At 34.0% G+C, this 20,669-nt stretch overlaps 1 protein-coding gene across 6 annotated transcripts in view; it reads left to right on the top strand.

Moving 5' to 3' along the window:
* Window positions 1-20,669, top strand: part of LOC131545237 (tight junction protein ZO-2-like) — a 108,413-nt gene that overhangs the window by 82,804 nt on the left and 4,940 nt on the right. For 5 of the 6 annotated variants that reach the window (XM_058783871.1, XM_058783874.1, XM_058783870.1 and 2 more), the window contains 13 exons: window positions 3,936-4,047; window positions 4,404-4,522; window positions 5,641-5,704; window positions 8,263-8,413; window positions 8,796-8,904; window positions 11,687-11,906; window positions 12,125-12,306; window positions 14,883-14,978; window positions 15,779-15,858; window positions 15,974-16,184; window positions 16,636-16,736; window positions 18,315-18,536; window positions 20,042-20,158. In XM_058783871.1, the coding sequence (XP_058639854.1) occupies window positions 3,936-4,047; window positions 4,404-4,522; window positions 5,641-5,704; window positions 8,263-8,413; window positions 8,796-8,904; window positions 11,687-11,906; window positions 12,125-12,306; window positions 14,883-14,978; window positions 15,779-15,858; window positions 15,974-16,184; window positions 16,636-16,736; window positions 18,315-18,536; window positions 20,042-20,158 (1,784 nt within the window). Of the gene's footprint in view, window positions 1-3,935; window positions 4,048-4,403; window positions 4,523-5,640; window positions 5,705-8,262; window positions 8,414-8,795; window positions 8,905-11,686; window positions 11,907-12,124; window positions 12,307-14,882; window positions 14,979-15,778; window positions 15,859-15,973; window positions 16,185-16,635; window positions 16,737-18,314; window positions 18,537-20,041; window positions 20,159-20,414; window positions 20,491-20,669 lie in introns of all 6 variants that reach the window. The other variant, XR_009272369.1, reaches the window with a different exon arrangement.

The raw sequence follows: 20,669 nt of genomic DNA, 5'->3' as shown, positions 1-20,669 counted from the left end.
TCTCTCCAATATGTTCATGTTTTTCATAATTCTGTAGAAATTCAGGTGATTGTGTCTAAAGACAACATGCATTCACAACACATTTAACGTCCGTAATGCTACATATTTAAATGTAAATCAGTATATTCAATGAGAAATGAATGTAGGGTGGGTGTGTGGCGTTGGATTTAATTCGATTGCTATGAAGTATGCTGTGCTATTAAAGTAATAAAAATGTGGTTTCTTTTAAGGAAATAAAATAAGACCAGGGATAAGTGTTATAAAAATGAATAGGTAAATTTTGATTTCATGTTGTCTTTTAAACACACTGTATGTGGCATATTTATTCTTAGTCACTACTAAGTCTGAGCAATATAAGGAATATTCACAATATACATCACTATTATTAAACCAGTACATTTTTTAATAATGCTTTTAATGTGTTTTTTTGACTAAGAATTTTTCTTAAAGGGATACTCCACCTCAAAATGAAAATTTTGTCATTAATCACTTACCCCCATGTCGTTCCAAACCTGTAAAAGCTTTGTTCGTCTTCGGAACACAATTTAAGATATTTTGGATGAAAACCGGAAGGCTTGTGACTGTCCTATTGACTGCCAAGTAAATTACACTGTCAAGGTCCAGAAAAGTATGAAAAACATAGTCAGAATACTCCATCTGCCATCAGTGGTTCAACCGTAACGTTATGAAGCGACGAGAATTTTTGTTTTATTTCCATACAAAAAGTATTCTCGTCGCTTCATAAAATATCTTAAACTGTGTTCCAAAGACGAACAAAGCTTTTACGGGTTTGGAACGACATGGGGGTAAGTGATTAATGATAAAATTTTCATTTTGGGGTGGAGTATGTATCTCTTTAAGTCTCCATTTATGGGTGTGATGGAAAAAATAATTTCGATTCTCCTTTATATTTTATTTTAAATATAATTACTAAGTATTTAGTATTATCTTAGTATTTATGTATTTGTTAAATTTAATGTTATATTTAATAGAAAATATTATGTAATAGTTTTATTGTTTGTTAATTTTTTACAATCTTTTTTTTAAATTTTTTTCTCCAAGAAACTTCCCTTTTTTCAAGTTATATTTTATTTATTTATTTATTTATTCTTTTTAAGTAATTTCTCTTGGGGGAAAGGTGAAATTTAAAGCAAATACACAAATATTGAGATATCAGATAATATCTCCCAGTCCTGGTCTCTTGCCTTTTTCGCGTGTGTTTGTGTGTGTTTGTGTGTGTGTGTGTGTGTGTGTGTGTGTGTGTGTGTGTGTGTCAGTCATACTCTGTCATTCTCTCGGTTATGTTCCTTGTGTGTAGTGCAGCAAACTAAATCAGTGATGGTGCTTGTAGCTGAAGCAGAGGTGCTGGCCGTGCTGTTTTGTGTTGTATTCAGAGAATGTACACACAGCTGTCTCTTCTCTGTGGTTTGTCCTCCCCCTCTTAAGAGACAGATTGTAATTTCATCCCCACCCAACAGATGGAAACACGCCTCTCTCCCCCACAGCCTGGAAAACACCAGCTCCCTGCTCCTCCCTGATACTCCTCAGACACTACGTTGATATGCAGCCTAATAATCCATAAATAATCTGACTGATAGCCTTATCAAAATGAAAAGCCTTCAAGTAAACACTTAGAGAAAAAGATTAAATTTCAGCTTCATCAGAATAAATTATTAATATATTGGGATGCTGCTTTAAAATTTTCCTTTAAAATTAATTTAGCAACATGAGAAAAAAAGCTTTCTTGGGATTATTTTAGAAAAGCAAATATTCACGCACTGAAGTGATGCTGAATCTTCTTTACAGGACTTACAAGCTTCTTGCTCTTATGATATCATGACACTTAATGCTGTTCTTGCAAGATATGCTCAGAAATTTAGTTCAGAATATATATTTATCACATGTAAACAGATGTTTTCTTCATATTGCAGATTTTAGGTTGCTGATAAACATAGCATATAGACTCTGCAGTTAGATGGAATTTAATTTGAAGCAAGGGAAATTTGTGCATGTAAACATAAAGGATAAAAGTCTTCTGTTTTGCATTGTCTTATTTAATGCATTTTTACAAATTTATTTATATTTGAAATAGCACAGAATTCTGTATTATATAATTATTTTATCAAAAAAAAAATTACATTAAAAAAAATAATAATTATAATATATATAATCTGATTTAATTTCATAAACGTTTTGGTGGTTTTAATTTAATTATACTCTTTTTATCTGCAGATAAATATTTGCTGAGCATATTTGTCTGTTTACTCTGTTAGCTCTGAGCATTAACCCCCGAGCTCTGAAGCAGGTGGGCAGCAGTGTCCTTTTGCTCTATTATGGATGGAGTGTGTTTTAGATTTGGAGGACAGTCGTGGGGTTCCTCCCACCAGCGGCCATGCACTGGACATGCACTTAGATCACCAGCAAGATCACACAGTAACTCTTTTCTTCCTCCCGGCCGTCACTACTTCTGTTCTGCTTTCTCTTTCAGGGAGATACTTCATTTTCATTGCTCTGCTTCTTATTGGTTTTACTTGTAATCAAATAATTCCCAACTATCCTGGACAAAGTAGAGCTCTAGAATGGGAAATTAAAGGAATGGTTCACCCTCATGTTGTTACAAAACCTGTGATACTTTCTTTCTTTTGTGTAGCAAAAATTATAATATTTAGAAGAACGTTCATGCAGATATTTTCTATAGGACATGACACAAAAGCATAATAAAAGTAGTAAATATGTGACCCTGGACCACAAAAGCAGTCTCAAGTCGCTGGGGTATATTTGTAGCAATAGCCAAAAATACATTGTATGGGTCAAAATGATCAATTTTTCTTTTATGCCAAAAATCATTAGGATATTAAGTAAAGATCATGTTCCATGAATATATTTTGTAAATTTCTTACCGTAAATGTATAAAAACTTCATTTTTGATTAGTAATATGTATTGCGAAGAACTTCATTTGGACAACTTTAAAGGCAATTTTCTCAATATTTAGGTTTTTTTGCACCCTCAGATTCCAGATTTTCAAATATTTGTATCTCGGCCAAATATTGTCCTAACAAACCATACATCAATGGAAATCTTAATTTTGAAAAATTGACACTTAAGACTGGTTTTGTGGTCTTCAAAAAAAGACTTCTTCAAAATATTCTAATTTCATGATTAAATGTTTCTTTTGAGTTGATTCTTTCAAGATGAACTGGTCAAAATAGTCAACACGAATTCGTTCACGAAGCATACTGATCACATCCTCAGTTGTTTGACTGACTCAGTGAACCTAATGGTTCTAGGCTTAAAAGTGAATCAGTAAAATCGTCTTCAGATTCTTCTAATTTTATGTTTCACAGAAGAAAAAAGTCAGACAGGTGTGGAATGACATGAGGGTGAGTAATGGTGACCAAATATTTTTTTTTTTGGTGAACTATTCCTTTAACTATCAATATAGTGTCAATGTATGCAAGCACTAGCTGCTTTTGCACACATCTCTGCTTTCCAAGACAGTTTTTTATAGATGTCACTTCTGTCTGTCCTTTTTCTCTGCCTCTCTCAGGGTGTTCTGTTCCTAAAGATTAATCACACCTGTCCGACACACCTTCTGCCTCTGTATAACGCTGCTATTAGTCTCTCCACGACAGCTTTATGAAATTCTGGGCATTTGAGTCACATAGGCATTGTAAATCTCCATGATTTGGGTCGTGTCTTTGGTCAAAAAGGCATGGATATGCTGTGGTCAAATAAAACCACAGTATAAGCAGAAGTGATTGTTATAACGGGGCAGATCTTGGCCAATTAACACCAAGTCGACAGTAACACGGTGGTCTGTTCTCTGTGGTTGTGGGTCCATTTAATTCTGTCTCTCCTGGGCCTCGTCTCTTTCTTGTCCTAGAAGTTGAAGGAAATTCCATGGCTTCTCATTGAAGACTCTTATTTATTTCAGATATTTCTGAGATGGAGTCATACCATTCCTACTCACCTCAAGATGACCAAAGGTCACGCCAGTCTGACCTCTCCTCACACTCTTCCAATGATGTAGCACGAGAAAACGCCAGGTGAGGACCGCTTGAAGAGCAGCTCCTGATATGTTTAACACATAATAATAATAATAATAATAATAATAAAATGGCTCCAAAAAGTCTTTGGACATTTAAATGGATAGTTCACCAAAAAATGGAATTTGTCTACACAAAAGTGTTTTGTCCATGCAGTGAAAGTCAGTGTGGTATGAATATCTTTGCATTAAGTAGCAAAACATCAAACTAAGTGGTACTTGAAAACAGCACACCTTCCAGTTAGAATGTTTTACAAATAGCTCAAGGCATTCAAAAACAATTTCTGGTTGTCAAATCTTAGTGGAACATGTACATTCTCCGTCTGAAACTGATCTACACTGTTGTTGTATTTTCAGGGAGGATCCTCAAAGTAGATTGGCAAAGACAGCTGTTTCATCCTCTCCTTACAAAACTCCAGAGGAGCCACTTCCTGCCCAGGAGGAGAGAGTAGAACCACAGGAAGAAGAACCACCACGTAAGAACAAGATTCTGTATACCTTGTAGTTTGAGAGCCAAATCTTCTGGTTTATTGATGAAGCAGAGGCTTGGCAATGCTTGTTAAGCACGAAATGAGAGTAAAAATTGGCTTTGCAGACTAATTAAATCAGAAAAGAAATTGACTAGAAACTTTAGTAGAAACGGCAACATTACATTAAAAATCCTCACTTGATGTTAGTGATTTAAAATCACCAAAAACAAAAAATCTACAAAAGAAAACATCTGTAATGACTTTTACCTCAGTGGAACATTTACCTTCAAGTTTATGTAGGTTCCCAAAATTTGTCACTAAATCTGTCAGTGCTAAAGAAAAAAAAAAAAAAAACAGCTACATAATCCCATTGTCACAGAACAGATTAATTTATCATATATTTTTTTTAAAAACATTTGAAAGTTTGGGGTTGGAAAGATTTTTATATTTCTTCTGAAAGTCTCTTGTGCTCACAAAGGTTGCATTTATTTGATAAAAAAATGCAGTAGTATTGTGAAAAATTATTATAATTTAATATATTTTAAAATGTAATATATTCCTGTGATCATTTATTCAGTGTTACATGATCCTTCAGAAATAATTTTCTGCCCAAAAAACATTTCTTATTATTATCAATGTTGAAAACAGTTGTGCTGCAATTTTTTATTTTTTTATTTTTTTTTGTGGAAACTGATACATTTTCTTTTGTCACATAAATGTATTTACTGTCGCTTTTGATCAATTTAATGCATCCTTGCTGAATAAAATAATTTATTTTCTTTTTTTAAGATTTATTTTTGGCATATTTGCCTTTATTATTATAGACCAGTATAGAGATGACAGGAGGCGAAGTGGAAGAGAGATGGGGGTGGGATCGGGGAAAGGTCTTCGAGCCGGGATTTGAACTCGGGTCGCCCGTGGCACAACAGCACTATATGTCGGCGCACTGCCCACGAGACAGAATTTCTTTAAAAAAATAAATAAATCGTACTAACGCCAAACATTTGATCAGTATATTTCTTTGTTAACTTGCCATTGGGAGGTGTGATTAAAAGAAAATCTGTCTGCTTTCAGTTGTTTCAGAATGAAACTGATGTTAGATCTTTTTTATATTCAATGTGCAGCAGCAATAAAGACAACACCCAAGATCCTGCTCAGACCGAGCCCAGAGGACGAGGCCATTTACGGGTGAGTGGATGCTGTTAATATCCTGCAGGTTCAGCCCTCCTCACACATGATCTTATTCACTGAACTACGATCTTATTCACCAACTAAACCTGAGGACTCACTGAGGGCTGAGTTACGATATGGCAACGGAGATCATCTCACACACTTTGTTTTTTAAATTAATACTTTACCTAAAAAAAAAAAAAAAATGATTTGCTCAGCCTCTCTGTTCCAAACAAAACATGAGCATGAGTAAATAATGACAGAATTTTAATTTGGTGGTGAACTGTCTGTTTAAGATCTCTCACTGGTGAAAGAGCGCACAGGAAATGAAATGGAGATAGAGGAAGAGAGGTGGAGGGTCATCTGCATCACAGCCTCACAGACAGGCTGGAAACCTCTGCAATCCCTCTCTCTCTCTCTTAATCATCCTCTCAGTCAGCTCCTCCATATTCATGAGGAAGAGGCAGTCTGCTGCTGCTTGTATCCACTGGGAGAGGTTATTTTTGTGTCCTGCTCTTGCTTACAGAGCTGCTTTGCTTCAAGACCAGAGCTCGAGTGTGTTTTTACTTGAGCGCAGGAAGAGAAAGCTGCTTTCAGCTGGAGAGCAGGGAAACCCTGCTGAAAAATCACAAGCCATGACGATGCATTTGGCTTTTGGTGCGTCTAGAAAGGATAAATAGAAATGGGACAGAAAAAAATCTATTTTTTAAAGGGGTCAAATTATTTTGTGCATTTGGTGTAAAAGAATATGTTGTCATGCTTTAATGTTCAAAAAACACATTATTTTTCAAATACTGTACATTATTGTAGTTCCTCTATGCCCCGCCTCTCTCAAACGCGTTGTTTTCTACAAAGCCCCTCCTTTCCGACAAGCGCAGTCTGCTCTGATTGGCCAGCTGACACAGTGCATTGTGATTGGCCGAACACCACAAGCGCGCATCGGAAATGTATCGCCCCTTACCATAATCGCAAGCTTCAGCTTTCAAAGTAAATATAAAGACAGTTAATAATGTTATTAGTTTTACCATAAGTTCAAGCCCGAAAGGGGAACAGAGTCGTGTGACAGACACAGTGATGAAGCTCGTATGTATTTACAGTACACAAGCCGCGGTTAAGACAGCTGACTCCACTGTGATGTGACTCTCTCTCTCTCTCTCACACACACACACACAACGCGTTACTCTACACTGCGCAAAACTCCACATTTGAACAGTCAATAGCAAATACTTAAACTAATAACAAAACATACTTACAGTCACTGATTCAGAAGCCAGATTGTCATAGCAAAGTCTGAATTGACCCTTTTTTAAATTTTTTATTTAGAAATAGCCTTTGTGCACAGCCAGCCTTGTACTTTCCTAGGTTCACAAAACTGTCGTCCATAAAATGCATTGCACAAATTTGAGCATTTGGGTTGTGCTGTTGTGTTGTATACAAATCTTAACAATGATTCCTAATTGCATCTACTCTCGGAAGGCCAAATAATGTGCTTTTGCTTTCGCATAGAAACACAGCGTCTCCCTGACATGGCTGCATCAACACTACTGCGGTTACTGAAACCACGTGAACATTTGGGCGGCATTACGCAAATATTTCCACATCATGACGTAGACATGTGGGGGCGTGATTGAATGAGGTGTTTTAGCCCGGTCTGGATCAGCCTTCTCTTTTAGATAGAATAAATCCTTTTGTGGGAGACTTTAAGCTTTGTAACTCTACAGATCTTATACATGCACAAACAGCTACACAAACATACCACACTAGAGAAAAGGAAAACAAGAAACCTTTAAGCCTGTTTTTCTCCAAATATATTATATGGGAGTCATTCTTTTAAGTGGGTTCCTGTTGCATTTTGGAAAAGTATATTTTCTGAAATTAACCTGTTTATTAGACAGAATTATTAGCAATTAAAGTATGACTTAATTGCTAAAAATTAGCATTGTATCATCCAGGATTATTATAGTAAACAAAAACTGAAACTATGTATTATATATAAACTGAAATATTAAAATAGCTTAAACTTATTTTATTTAAATTACATTTTTTATTTTCAATTAGTTTAACTTGAGTACAAAAATAACTAAAGTTAAAACTAATAAATCAAAGATAGACTTTTAAAAAATAATAAAAGGACAAAAACACATGGCAAAATTACTAAAACTTTAACTAAAATTTAAAATAAAATCTAATTCAAAATACCATCTAAAGCTAAGCTAATAAAAATTTATATTTTGAGTCTGATGGGAACACAGATGGCTGCATAATGACTTTGCTATAATTCCTATAAATTCACTAATCAAAATTCACAGACAGATAAATTATCCTATTTTTTATGAATTTATTTAAATTCAGTATTTAATTTCAAATTTCTTCTATATTTATATGCACACATTATGCAATGGCATATTTATTTAATTTTTTTTTTTTTTTTTTTAAAGGCCTATTCAAATTATTTAGCAAAATGTCATTTTCATGATTGGTGTGTTGTGCTTTCTGAAGTGATGTCACGGGAAAACTGTCTCACAGTTTTACAGATAAGATGTTAGCAACTACCTAACTCTGGCTCTCTTTTTAAGGCCCAACACAGTGATGGTGAGCTTTCAGAAAGAAGAGAGTGTTGGCTTGAGGTTGGCTGGAGGAAATGATGTGGGAATATTCATAGCAGGAGTTCAGGAGGGCAGTCCGGCTGAAGAAGAAGGTCTCCGTGTGGGGGATCAGATTATGAAGGTACAAAAACAACAGTTCTGTTGGCTTTAGCTGAATGATTTACGAATGTTCTTGTTCTAATCATTTTGGGTCATCTTGTTTTTGACTTTCTAATAAACAAGCCTTTTTTGTGACTGTATCATTAAATCTTCTGTATGTAAATGACCACTCTTATGATTATGTAACCTTATTATGCTTATTATGTAGTCATCATAGTTTTCAGAAATAGCCCGGGTGGACTGGAGAGGGAGGGAGCTTTAAGTTAACATTACGTCAACATATTAGTACAGTTTTCGATGTAATGGCCCCTTTAGGAGGAGAGAACAACATGCTTTGAATTTGATTTGCATTTGCCACATTTCCTTTTCAACTGTATTTGTGTGTTATCTCTCTCTCCCTAAAGGTGAATAATGTTGACTTTCGGGGCATTGTGCGAGAGGAGGCCGTGCTGTTCCTGCTGGAGATCCCGCGGGGTGAGGTCGTGACCATTTTGGCACAGAATAAAACTGAGGGTGAGAGCAAGAGAACACGAGCCTCGCTCACTCCACACACATTAAACACAAAACTGCCCCTCGCTTCACCTCAGGGAACACAAAAACACTGAATTATTTTATTTATTTATTCATTATAATTATTTTCATTATAATTACATTTTATTTATTTATGTGTTATCCATTTATTACTTATCTATTTATTTATTGTTTATTTGTTTACAACACCTTTTGTTTTTATTATATTGCATAATAATGTATTTTATTTATTTATCAATTTCTTTTAATCTGTGTATTTGTTTTTGTTTTTGTTTTTATTTTTTAATTATAATTACATTTTATTTTTATTTATTTATTTTCTATTAATTGATTTTTATCTATCTATTTGTTTATTTGTTTACAACACATTTTTATTATAATTACATATTAATTAATTTATTTATTATGTATCTGTACATTTTTTATCTATTTAATTCTTATTTGTTTACAATGTATTGTTTTGTATTTTATTTATTTATTTATTTAATTTAATCTTTGTTATTTACAACACCTTTTGTTTTCATTATAATTACGCATTTTATTTATTGAATTATATATCCATTTATTACTTTTTATCTATCTATTTATTTATTGTTTATTTGTTTACAACACCTTTTGTTTTTATTATATTACATAATTTATTTGTTTATTTATTTTTAATCTGTATTTTTTCAACACCTGTTGTTTTTATTATAATTACATATTATTTTCTATTTATTTATTGTTCATTTGTTTACAACACATTTTTAATTATAATTACATATTATTTAATTAATTAATTAATTTACTATGTATCTATTTGTAATTTTTTGTAACTATTTAATTTATATTTGTTTACAATATGTTTAGTATTTTATTTATATTTTATTTTTATTTGTATCTATTTTTTATCTGTGTATTGTTTATTGATTTATTATCTATTTTTTTATTTAGGCACCTTTTTAATAATAATTAAAATAATAATAATAATAATAATAATAATAATGGATTTAATACAGTCTCCAGTACATGTAAATACTGGTTATTTTATTCTTATAAAACATGTTGTCATGTCTCATTATGTTTTCTCACACAATATAAATGAGTCTTAAAATATATAGCTACCATTATTTTAGGAAGAGGGTCCTTTGCAATAGGATTGTCGTATTTTGGGGGTCATATTTAAAACCCCTACATTATAGCATCCAGTGGGAGAACTAGCGACCAATATTACATGAGTGTATGTGTGAATGGGCCCGGAAGCGCTGTGTCTTGGCTCTTCCCCTCCCCCTGCACACACAGAGCCTGTCGAGAGGCCTTGGCTTCTTGCTCATCACTACGAAACCAGTCGTAGCCAGTTTTGGCTCTTTCAGGGACTGCCGTGTCAAGTGTGGTCATGTGCTCTCATGCACAAACATGCCAAAATCCAGATTTTCATGTTTGTGAGCTTTGCTTTCTCTTGCCTGTTATGTGTCAAATGCTTCTCATTGAAAACCCCATGCTCATGTTAATTGGTTCAGTACTGATAAAGAAACTTCTATTGGATTTGGAGTCCAAAAACCAATCACAAGACAGCGGACGTCAGTTCTGACCTCTGCTGTCAGCACTGACACGGCTCTCTCTGCTCTATCCCTCTTTTTCTGCTGTCAATGCCATCCCTCTATCGCTCTCTCTCCCTGACTTCATCTCTATTTCTCTTACTCCATCTCCTCTCGGTGTGGGTGTCTCATGGGAAAGCGAGGTCTGGCGCTGTCAGGGGTTGAAGCTCATTTGGTCTGAGCCGAGACAGATGTGGTGTCAGAGCTTTAATCAAGAGGGTGACAGGACCGCTACAGGAAATCTGACCACTGGAACTTTTATTCTTGACACTGTGAATCCTAAGACAAATAGCGCTGAAGTTTTCTATTCATTGACAGTTTCAGCACTTCACAAATGATAAAATGACATCAACCATGGAAAACTTGCATCGTATTGTGATAAATTATTGAATTGGGGTGGTGAATTGAATTAAATGTCACCTATTTAAAATTTACAAAGGACAGCAGAGTTCAGTTATCAGCATTATCAGCATTGGTTTGGAGATGGTGAGAGATTGATCACTTAAAGCAATTAATAAATATTTATAAAAATGTATGTATTTATTTTTTGTTTATTTGATTTTTATACATTTATGCATTTTTTACTTTTTAAAGAACCTTTTGAAGATTTTACAGAATTTTGATTATAATGTATTTATTGTTTTGTTATTTTTATTACTTTATATTTACAGCAAGATTTTTATCGTAATTATTTATTTTCTTTATTTGAAGATTTATATATTATTTTAACTATTTATTTTATTATGTTTGTTTTTATCTATTTATGCATTTATATAACCTTTTGAGTTTTATTATAATTAATATATGTATTTTTTATTCTTGTCTACTTATTTTTTATTTTAAGTGATTTTTTCATTTACAGTCCCTTTAGATTATTTCATTGTAATTATGCATTTTATTTATTTGTATTTTATATTTATTTTATGATTTAATTTATGTATTTACCTACTTATTTTTCTATTATTATATTTTTATCTTTCTTTCTTTTTATCTATTTAATTTTTAATTATTCATTTAAAGCATTATTTATTTTTTATCTATTTATTTTTATTTTTTAAATAATAGCACTATTAATTTTAGTCGTGTTTCACATCTTAGTCTCAACCTTCTGATGCATATTGCACACAAAATTGAAATGCATTGTCAGTTGACCCCAAAACAGCTTACGTTTCTGTTTTGTGTCCTAGTTTATGAAGACATCTTGGTGTCCGGTCGAGGGGACTCATTTTTCATCCGTACTCATTTTGAGTATGAGAAGGAGCTGCCTCACTGTCTCGCCTTCTCCCGGGGAGAGATCTTCAAGGTGGTGGACACCTTATATGACGGCAAGCTGGGAAACTGGCTGGCCATCCGCTTGGGCAAAGACAGCCAGCTGCTGGAGAAGGGCATCATTCCCAACAAGAGCAGGTGAGAACAGAGGGTGGACAATTTTGGCATGAGATTAAAAGATAAATGGTATTTAAGCCTTTAAGTCGGAAACGATGCAAATATCAAATAGAATATGAATTCTTATTTATATTGGAGAGCAAGCGGACTCTGCTTCTATGTACCACTGCTCTATATTGATCTATCGCTTTCTTTGCATAACCCTGCTGCTGCATAACCCCTGCTCTCGTGCTGATCAGAGCCGAGCAGATGGCAAACGTCCAGAACACACATAAGGGCTCAGGAAGTGACAGGGCCGACTTCTGGAGGCTACGTGGTCAGAGGGCGGCCAAGAAGAAAGATGTGCGGAAGAGCCGAGAGGAAAGTTCTGCGGCCGTCTCCACCCGCTTCCCTGCCTATGAGAGGGTGGTGCTGAGAGAAGGTGGGTGCTACAAACCAAAGTATGACAAAAACTACAAAGTGTACTTTAAAGGTTATTCAACAATTCAGTGTGGTTTTCTAATTATAGGCAGCGTGTTTCAAGATTATTAACAGTTATTATTATTATTAACCAAATAGTAGTAAACATTAGTCATTTATTATTAAATTTTAGGGGGGGTTGAGTTTAACAAATTACACATTTGTTCATTTAAAGGGGTCATCGGATGCAAAATTCACTTTACAAGTTGTTTGAACATTAAATATGTGTTTGAAAGTGTGTGTACACATCCATCCCATAATGATAAAAATCCACCCAGTGGTTTTTAAAAAATCCCCTTTCTCAAATCAGGCTGTTCTGAGATTCCTGTCAGAATGACGTAGTTCTGCACAGGCCACTCCCATGATAGTTGATTGACAAGGCCGTCTTACCTTAGACCCGCCCTGAGTGAGCTGAGAGCTGTCCGCTGACTCCGGTGCAGGGGAAGACAAGAACGTCTCCGATTAAGCGATTGAGGTGTTCTGTTGTTGGATGTGATAATGAATATAGCAGTCGTCAGTTACTCTCGACATCTGAGCCGCTGAAGACACAGAGGATTAAAGTTACTTTCGTTTTGAAGGGAATGTGCTGATCCCCGATCTACATAAATGTGCCTATGTTCGCATGAATAATTCGTGAACCACCTTCATCTACAGAAGAAGTGAGTATAAGGGTTTTTTATGAGTCTTTGCAAATCGCCTTTCCTAAAAATGTGCTAGTTAGCCAGTTTCGTGGCAAAAGTAAACAGTACTGCTCCTCATCCCACTGAAGAGAGGGGCGGGGTCAGCAGAGCTCATTAGCATTTAAAGCAACATGGACTAAAAAATGGCTTGCTGAAAACAGAGCTGATTTTGACAGGGGAAAAAAGGTGTTTTTTACACTACCATTGAGACATTTTAACCAAAGTATGTTATAGACTTTTCATTAAGACCCTAAAGAATCATATCAACTTGTGGAAAATGGGCATCCGATGACCGCTTTAAATACGCACACAATTTATGTATTTTTATATATTAAATCAAATCAAATGTTTGGAATAATGAAGTTCTTTTTAATGATTTTGGAAGTCTTTTATGCTATCAATAGCATTTATTTGCATTAATTTGATTAAAAAATGAATACTGTGAAACATTATGACTGTTTAAAGTAACTGTACTGTATTTGAATATATTTTATAATGTATAATTTATAATTATGGCAAAACTGAATTTCCAGCATCATTACTCCATTCTTCAGTGTCACATGATCCTTCAGAAATCATTCTAATATTCTGATTTGGAGCTTAATTATTATTGGCACACAGTTATTAATAATGGTTGTAATTATAATCAATGTTGAAAACCATTTTTGCTGCTTAATAGTTTTGTGGAAATTGTTATGTTTTTTCAGGATTCTCTGAATTTCTAGAAAATTCAATAGAACGACATTTATTTGAAATTTAAAAAAAAAAAAATTTTTTGTAATATAATAAATGTCTTCACTGTCTCCTATGATCCATTTAAATTAAGCACCCTTGCTAAAATAAATTATTCATTTCTTCTTTTTTGTAAATCTTACTGCAAAATTTTGAAAGGTAATGTACCACAATTTAAATATTATAGCAAAAACTGCTTTCAACTGATAATAATAAAATAATAATTTGATAATAAAATAACAAGATAATTCTTTTGACAATATTAAAAAGTATTAATTATTCCAAACCTTTGATTGGTTGTCTGTGTGTGTGTGTGTGTGTGTGTGTGTGTGTGTGTGTGTGCGCGCGCACTGGTTTGGGTGGTTCATGGGGACACAAATTTGTATAATGACATGGGTATGACAGAGGTATTACAATATGAAGGTGGTTTAAGAGGACACTGCCTATGTCCCCGTAATTCAAAAGGCTTAAAAGACATACTGTTATGTTTTTTTGAAAATCGAAAAATGCACAAAGTTTTCTGTAAGGGGTAGGTTTATGTGTAGGATTGGTGTAGCGCGATAGAAAATACACCACCAATAAACCACCAATACCAACACGTGTGTGTAATCAGAAAGCAGCCGAAAAAGAAATTATAAGGTAAATACATCCCAAACAACTGATGCAATGGATAGCAAACATCGTAATTATCATGGTACCTGTATCATTTACACAATAACACGATGGCTGCTTGCACACCACATTAGTCACATCTCTGAGCAGACTGGCCTAATACCGCTAATGAAAGTCTCTGCATACCTACACAGACAGCTGAGAAATTTTTAATACGTTTGAAAAATGGGCTCATCACAGAGAAAGATTGCTCCCTACACACTGTTCAAGAAAAATTACCCAATAAAATCATAATGATTTATGTGACAAAAACCACAGTCAAGAATTTGAAAAAATCTGTTTTGAATCATTAGTCAAGACTCTTCTGACTCTTCTTTAATCCTCTTTAAACCCTTTTTACATGGCTAAAAGAGCGTTTATTACCATTAATATAAACCATTTTGTAATTTAGTCAGGCTAAAACAGATTACCTCTGCTGTGAAATCCTGATTGTAAGCCTTGTCTTCTCCCATAGCGGGATTCCGAAGGCCGGTTGTGCTGTTTGGACCAATCGCTGATGCTGCCAGTGAAAAACTGGCCGCGGAGCTTCCAGACGAGTTTGTAATTGCCAGTGAGTTGATGCTGCTGTCTCTGCCATATCATCAATAATGTCCGAGCGGATGCTCTCACTGGATTTTAAGCGTGCAAAATTGTTTTGGACTCTGTAATTAATATTAGCAACACAATATGATGTCATGCTATTAATTTTATAAATTAATAAATAATATATCATTATATAAATAATATAACAATACATTAATTAAAGTTTGCATATTTTAAACTTGTAGTCATGTGAATGAGAGTTTCAGACAGCCAAGTTATGCTATACAAAAAACGTCTGCTAAATGAATAAACGTAAATATAAACAATCAAAAGAGATGAGATGCAGCACATTTTTTACATTTTCAAAATTATTCTAATCATAATAATTATCATGATAATAATGCATATTATTGCTTTTACATTAAAGGTATTTTATAAAATTCTATTTACATATTTATATAATTATATGGAGGACTTTTGTTGGGGGGGGGGGTCAATCCTTGTTATGTAGTACTTCTATAATTTATAACATAAAAAATAGCTGATATTATGTATAAAAATATTTATTAGAAATGCAAAAAAATATATAGATGATGATAATAATAATAATTGAATGCATATTCTTGCATACCTGCTTTTCCATGTTCATAAACTTTCCATGCATATGAATAGGGGCAAATGGATGATAAAGTCTATAGTGTAACAGCATCCAGAGCTTTAGCTAACATCTTTTGTATTGCACATGTTTAGTAAGTATTCTTGGTTGTAGTTTGATTTGAAACCTAACCCTAGTTTGATACTTATGGTTTTTGTTCAATGGCACATCAGAAACAGAACCCAAAGATGCGGGGTCGGAGAAATCCTCCGGGGTGGTTCGTCTCAACACTATTCGACAGATCATTGAACAGGTAATTGTGTATGCGCACAAATTAATAATCAAAACATATTGCATTCTTTTGTTTGACATAAATGTTTGTACATTTTACCAGTACTGAACAGTGACCAATTCTGTCATTGATTCAGGACAAGCACGCTCTCCTGGACGTCACCCCTAAAGCGGTGGACACCTTAAACTACACGCAGTGGTACCCTATAGTCATCATCTTCAGCCCGGACAGCAAACATGGGGTGAAGGCGATGAGACAGAGGATCATCCCCAGCTCTAACCGCAGTGCCCGCAAACTCTACGACCAGGCTCTGAAGCTCAGGAAAACCTGCTCACACCTGTTTACCGGTCAGTCCTGGGGGTCCAGACACCTCATAAAAAAAATCAGTCATTATTTTCTCAACCCTATATTGTTCTGGATCATTAAAGTCTTGTAATTAGCTTAAATTCAAATTATTTGCTTATTTCAATGAAAGATCCTAGCATTATAGAAGCGTGTTTTGCTTGGGTAGCATGTACATTTTTTAGAAAATAGATTATAAAATGATTCTGTTAATTGAAATGCTTAAACTGAATTGTGGGGACGTGCAGTAAAGAGAAGCTATCGTATATTGTGATTGGCACATATCAATATAAACTGACTTTGACACAGATTCCAATTCGAAAATCTCCAAGTGCTTAAAGCAGCTGATGGAAACACAGTGAGATAAATAGATCAAGTTGAACCTAGAGAACAGCTGACCCAAATCGAAATGTTTTGATTTCCTCTCTCTCTGTCCCTCCCCCATCGGTCTGTTAGCTGTTATCGATCTGAACTCGGCTAATGATGCCTGGTACGGCAGTTTGAAGGAGACCATACGAGACCAGCAGACCCAGGCTGTGTGGGTCTCAGAAGGGAAGGTAAAAACAATGAACGATATAGTTCTCCACCACCTTCTATCCACTCTGAAATAAAGCCTTCTGTTAAAGTCAGCATGAAACACTGTTTACAAACCATTTTGCTTCTGGCATCTAATGTATTTCAATGTATCTAATGAGTTAACCCAAATCTAAAATGAGAGGAAATGCAAGCTGGGACATTATTGAAATCGCTGTATTCTCCAGTTGTATGTCACTTTGGATAAAAGCATATGCTAATTGAATAAATGTAAATAATTAAAAATAGAGATGCAGCACGGTTTTATGTTTTCAAGATTATTCGAATATTAATGAAACACAATATTATTGCTATTATATAAAAGGTCATTTGTATAAAAAGTGTAATACTGATATATTAAAATATATATTAAATCAAGCTTATAGTAATAATAATGAATACATGAAAAATACATAAATATTATAATATTATTTATTTACATATTAGCATTACATATTAAAGTCAATATGATAAAATAGAGTTAAAATAAAAGTTTTTGGAGGTCAATCCTGTCATGCAGTACCTTTGTCATCAATAATAGGAAAATATTAAATATATATATATGGAAAAATTGAAAAATCTAGAAATTATAGCTTATAATAATGATAATAGTAGTAGTACAAAAACATACTTTTTTTTTGCTATTATGTAAACGATGAAAATGAAGAGCTTAAGTTAGAAACAGACTAAATTAGGAAATATCTGGAATATTTCACACCTGGCAACATCCCCTCAAAACAACAGTAAAATTATTTAAAATTTATCCCATGATTACTGAATCATGATCTTAAGACAAAACAAAAAACATACAAAAAAAAAATGTTTTCATCTTATATGAATAAGAAATATGGTAGCATTTTACAATAAGGCTCATTAGTAAACATGAACTAAGAATGAACAATACTTCTATAGCATTTATTAATCTTAGTTCATGTTAATTTCAGCATTTACTAATGCATTATTAAAACCACAAGTTGTGTTTGTTAACATTAGTTAATGCACTGTGAACTAACATGAACAAACAATGAACGACTGTATTTTTATTAACTTTTTATTTTTATTATTTTTATTAGTGTTCATTGTTCATTCATGTTAATTAATGCATTAACTAATGTTAACGAATAAGGTGTTAACACCTTATTGTAAAGTGTTACCAGAAATATTAAATGAAAATATAATTAAATTTATCTAAAATATTAACACATGATGAATCATGTACACAGTACATTAATATCAGGAATGTGCATTAAAAAAAAAGATTTCATGTTGACTTTAATGCAACATTTTACAGCATCTCTTTACTTTAAGACTCCTTCATTCACATTTTCCCACTTTATCTTTCCCAGTATTCCTGAATGTTTTCTTTACAGTTAAACCCATAGTTTACCTACTAATGCATGCTTTTCTTTTCTGAAAGTCATGATAGTCATTCCTCCTGTTTTTCTGTGCTTTTACTGTTCATCATTCTTCGGTGGTGCTCTACAGCTTTCGTTCTGTTTTGTTTTTGTGTTTTTTGTTTTCACTCCTCTCTGTACACAAGATCCATCATGTGTCTCTTTTAGCTGGATGGGACGGAGGGGGACCTTGACGTTCACGACGACCGCATGTCGTATCTCTCGGCCATGAGCGCTGACTATCTCAGCATGGACAGCCGACTGACCAGTGACTACGACGACACGGCAGACGAGGGCGGGACTTGCACAGATAACGAAACAGACGAGCCGCTCGATCGCCAGCGGGTGTCGGCCATTAGCCGCTCCTCTGAGCCAGTCATGCCAGAGGAGGTTAGAGCACACATGCACACATTTAACATATCTACAGGGTTCCCACTGCCACGGAAAACCTGGAGATATCAGAGAGGATGTACATAGCTCACAATGTTTTGGAATTAGTATGCATGCATGTGTGTGGAACTGTTTATTATCCCTGAAGACACATATGGATAATGCATCTTTCACAGTGATGGGTGAACTGCTTGCACATGCATTGACATCTACACACTTAAACATGCTTGCTGCGACGCCATCCCTCACAGTTGCCTAGATCAGCACAAAGTCAGCTCAAAGAAAGACAGCGGAGGTCGAGCCAGCAGGGAAATACATTTTCACATTGAGAACAAGACATTAGCACACACTTGTCATGCATGCATTACATGCTGTAAATCCAAGAAGTGCACGGTAATGAGTTTACATGGCAAATCGCATGGATTTCATGCTTTCCAAAAACAGATTAACATAAAGTGCATCTGTAAATGCAAAAAAGCAGCCACTTCTGCCCCCTTCTGTTAGATGTTGGAACTACAACATTATTGATCACTAAAAATTTATTGAGTAGAGTAACATAAATTCTGATTATTCTAGCAAATATCGTTAACAGGGTTTCGATGGTTATGAAAAACCTGGAAATGTCAGGGAATCAGTGTTGTGATCGTTAAATAAAGCAAAATGTTTTTGTTAAACGAAGTGTTATAAATGTAATAAAAAGCTATGTATATCAATATATAAAGCTATATATAAGATGAAAAACTTTAACTTAAAAAAACTTGGCAACTTTCGTACTAAAAGTACTAATAAAGTAAAAATAAAGCTAAATAGAAATATTTTTTCAAAAATGATTACATTTTATTTATTAATAAAATGATGTTTTTGTAAAAAACTTTAATAAAATGACAAGCACATAAAAATAAAAATAAAAATAAAAGCTAATTCAAATAAAAACAAATTAAAGCTAAATAGAAATGTTTAAAAAACTCATAAAAAATGACTAACTTAAACTAAAATTAAAATGAAATTGAAAAAAAATATAAAAAATAAAGGTTAATTTAAAATTAGCGTTTATAGTGATAAATAGATAAAAATACTAGAACAAAAAAATTATATTATAACAGTATATAAATAATCCTAAAACTTTGTATACTATTAGGAAAATTGTGATTTAAAAGGCCTTATAAATATAATTAATCAATTGTTAAAAATGGTAATAAAAAAAAAAAAATAATAATAATAATAATAATAATAAACAGCTTTTTAAAAAGCTTTTTAAAGTAATCATAAAGAGCTTGGAAAAGTAAAGAAAATGAATTGGTCAAAACAAAACAAAAGTAGATGGATGGATGGATGGATGTTAATATTAAATCAGAAGCATACTATGCTGTTGGCCCAAGACAAATGCATTCCTGACTGTATTTTTTTGTTGGTGTGTGTGTGTGTGTGTGTGTGTGTGTATGCATGAATGCATTCCCCTGCTCGGACATCTTTCTATGTTATCTACCTCTTTCTTGCTCCCCCAGATCCTCAGGAAGTCCAGCCCAGAGATTCGCGGTCGCATCCGGCGGGTGGGCAGCAGAGAGATGCTGACAGAGGCTAGTCCCCCCTTAATGTCCACCTTCCTGCCTGACCCCGCAAAGGTGAGCTCATGTCACGCTCCCCAATGGCTTTCCTTTCTTAAAAACACCATTCATCAAGATATCTGAACAGTGTCAAGAGACTAGAAATTTGCATACAGTTGACACTTAAGCCACACTTTAAAAGGATGAAATGCATTGATATTTTATTATGTGACATGCATCCATTTTTAAGTTTACAAATACTCTTTGCAGTAAAGACTGTACACTGACTCTGACTAACACAACTCTTCCCCTGACTGCACCCGCATTCATGCAGAAGAACGGCCTGATTTGGCGCAACCATTTTTCCAGCAGCTCAGAATCCTCACGCAGCAGCTCAGTGACACATTTTGGTACGCTGTAGAGCCGTGTTCACTGTTGTGCCAAATTGGTTAAATAACTAGTATAGTGTACTTGAAAGCCACTGTCAGCATCTAGATGATTTTGAACAAATCGTACCAGTCACATACACTGTGACAATGTAAAAAATAAAAAATGGTAAAATAGTTAAGCATTTACAATAAGTCGTTTT

Source organism: Onychostoma macrolepis, chromosome 08 (genome assembly GCF_012432095.1).
Source record: "Onychostoma macrolepis isolate SWU-2019 chromosome 08, ASM1243209v1, whole genome shotgun sequence".
Lineage (NCBI taxonomy): Eukaryota > Metazoa > Chordata > Actinopteri > Cypriniformes > Cyprinidae > Onychostoma > Onychostoma macrolepis.
Note: the sequence above shows the minus strand (reverse complement) of the source record. Positions and strands in the feature narration are given on the sequence as shown.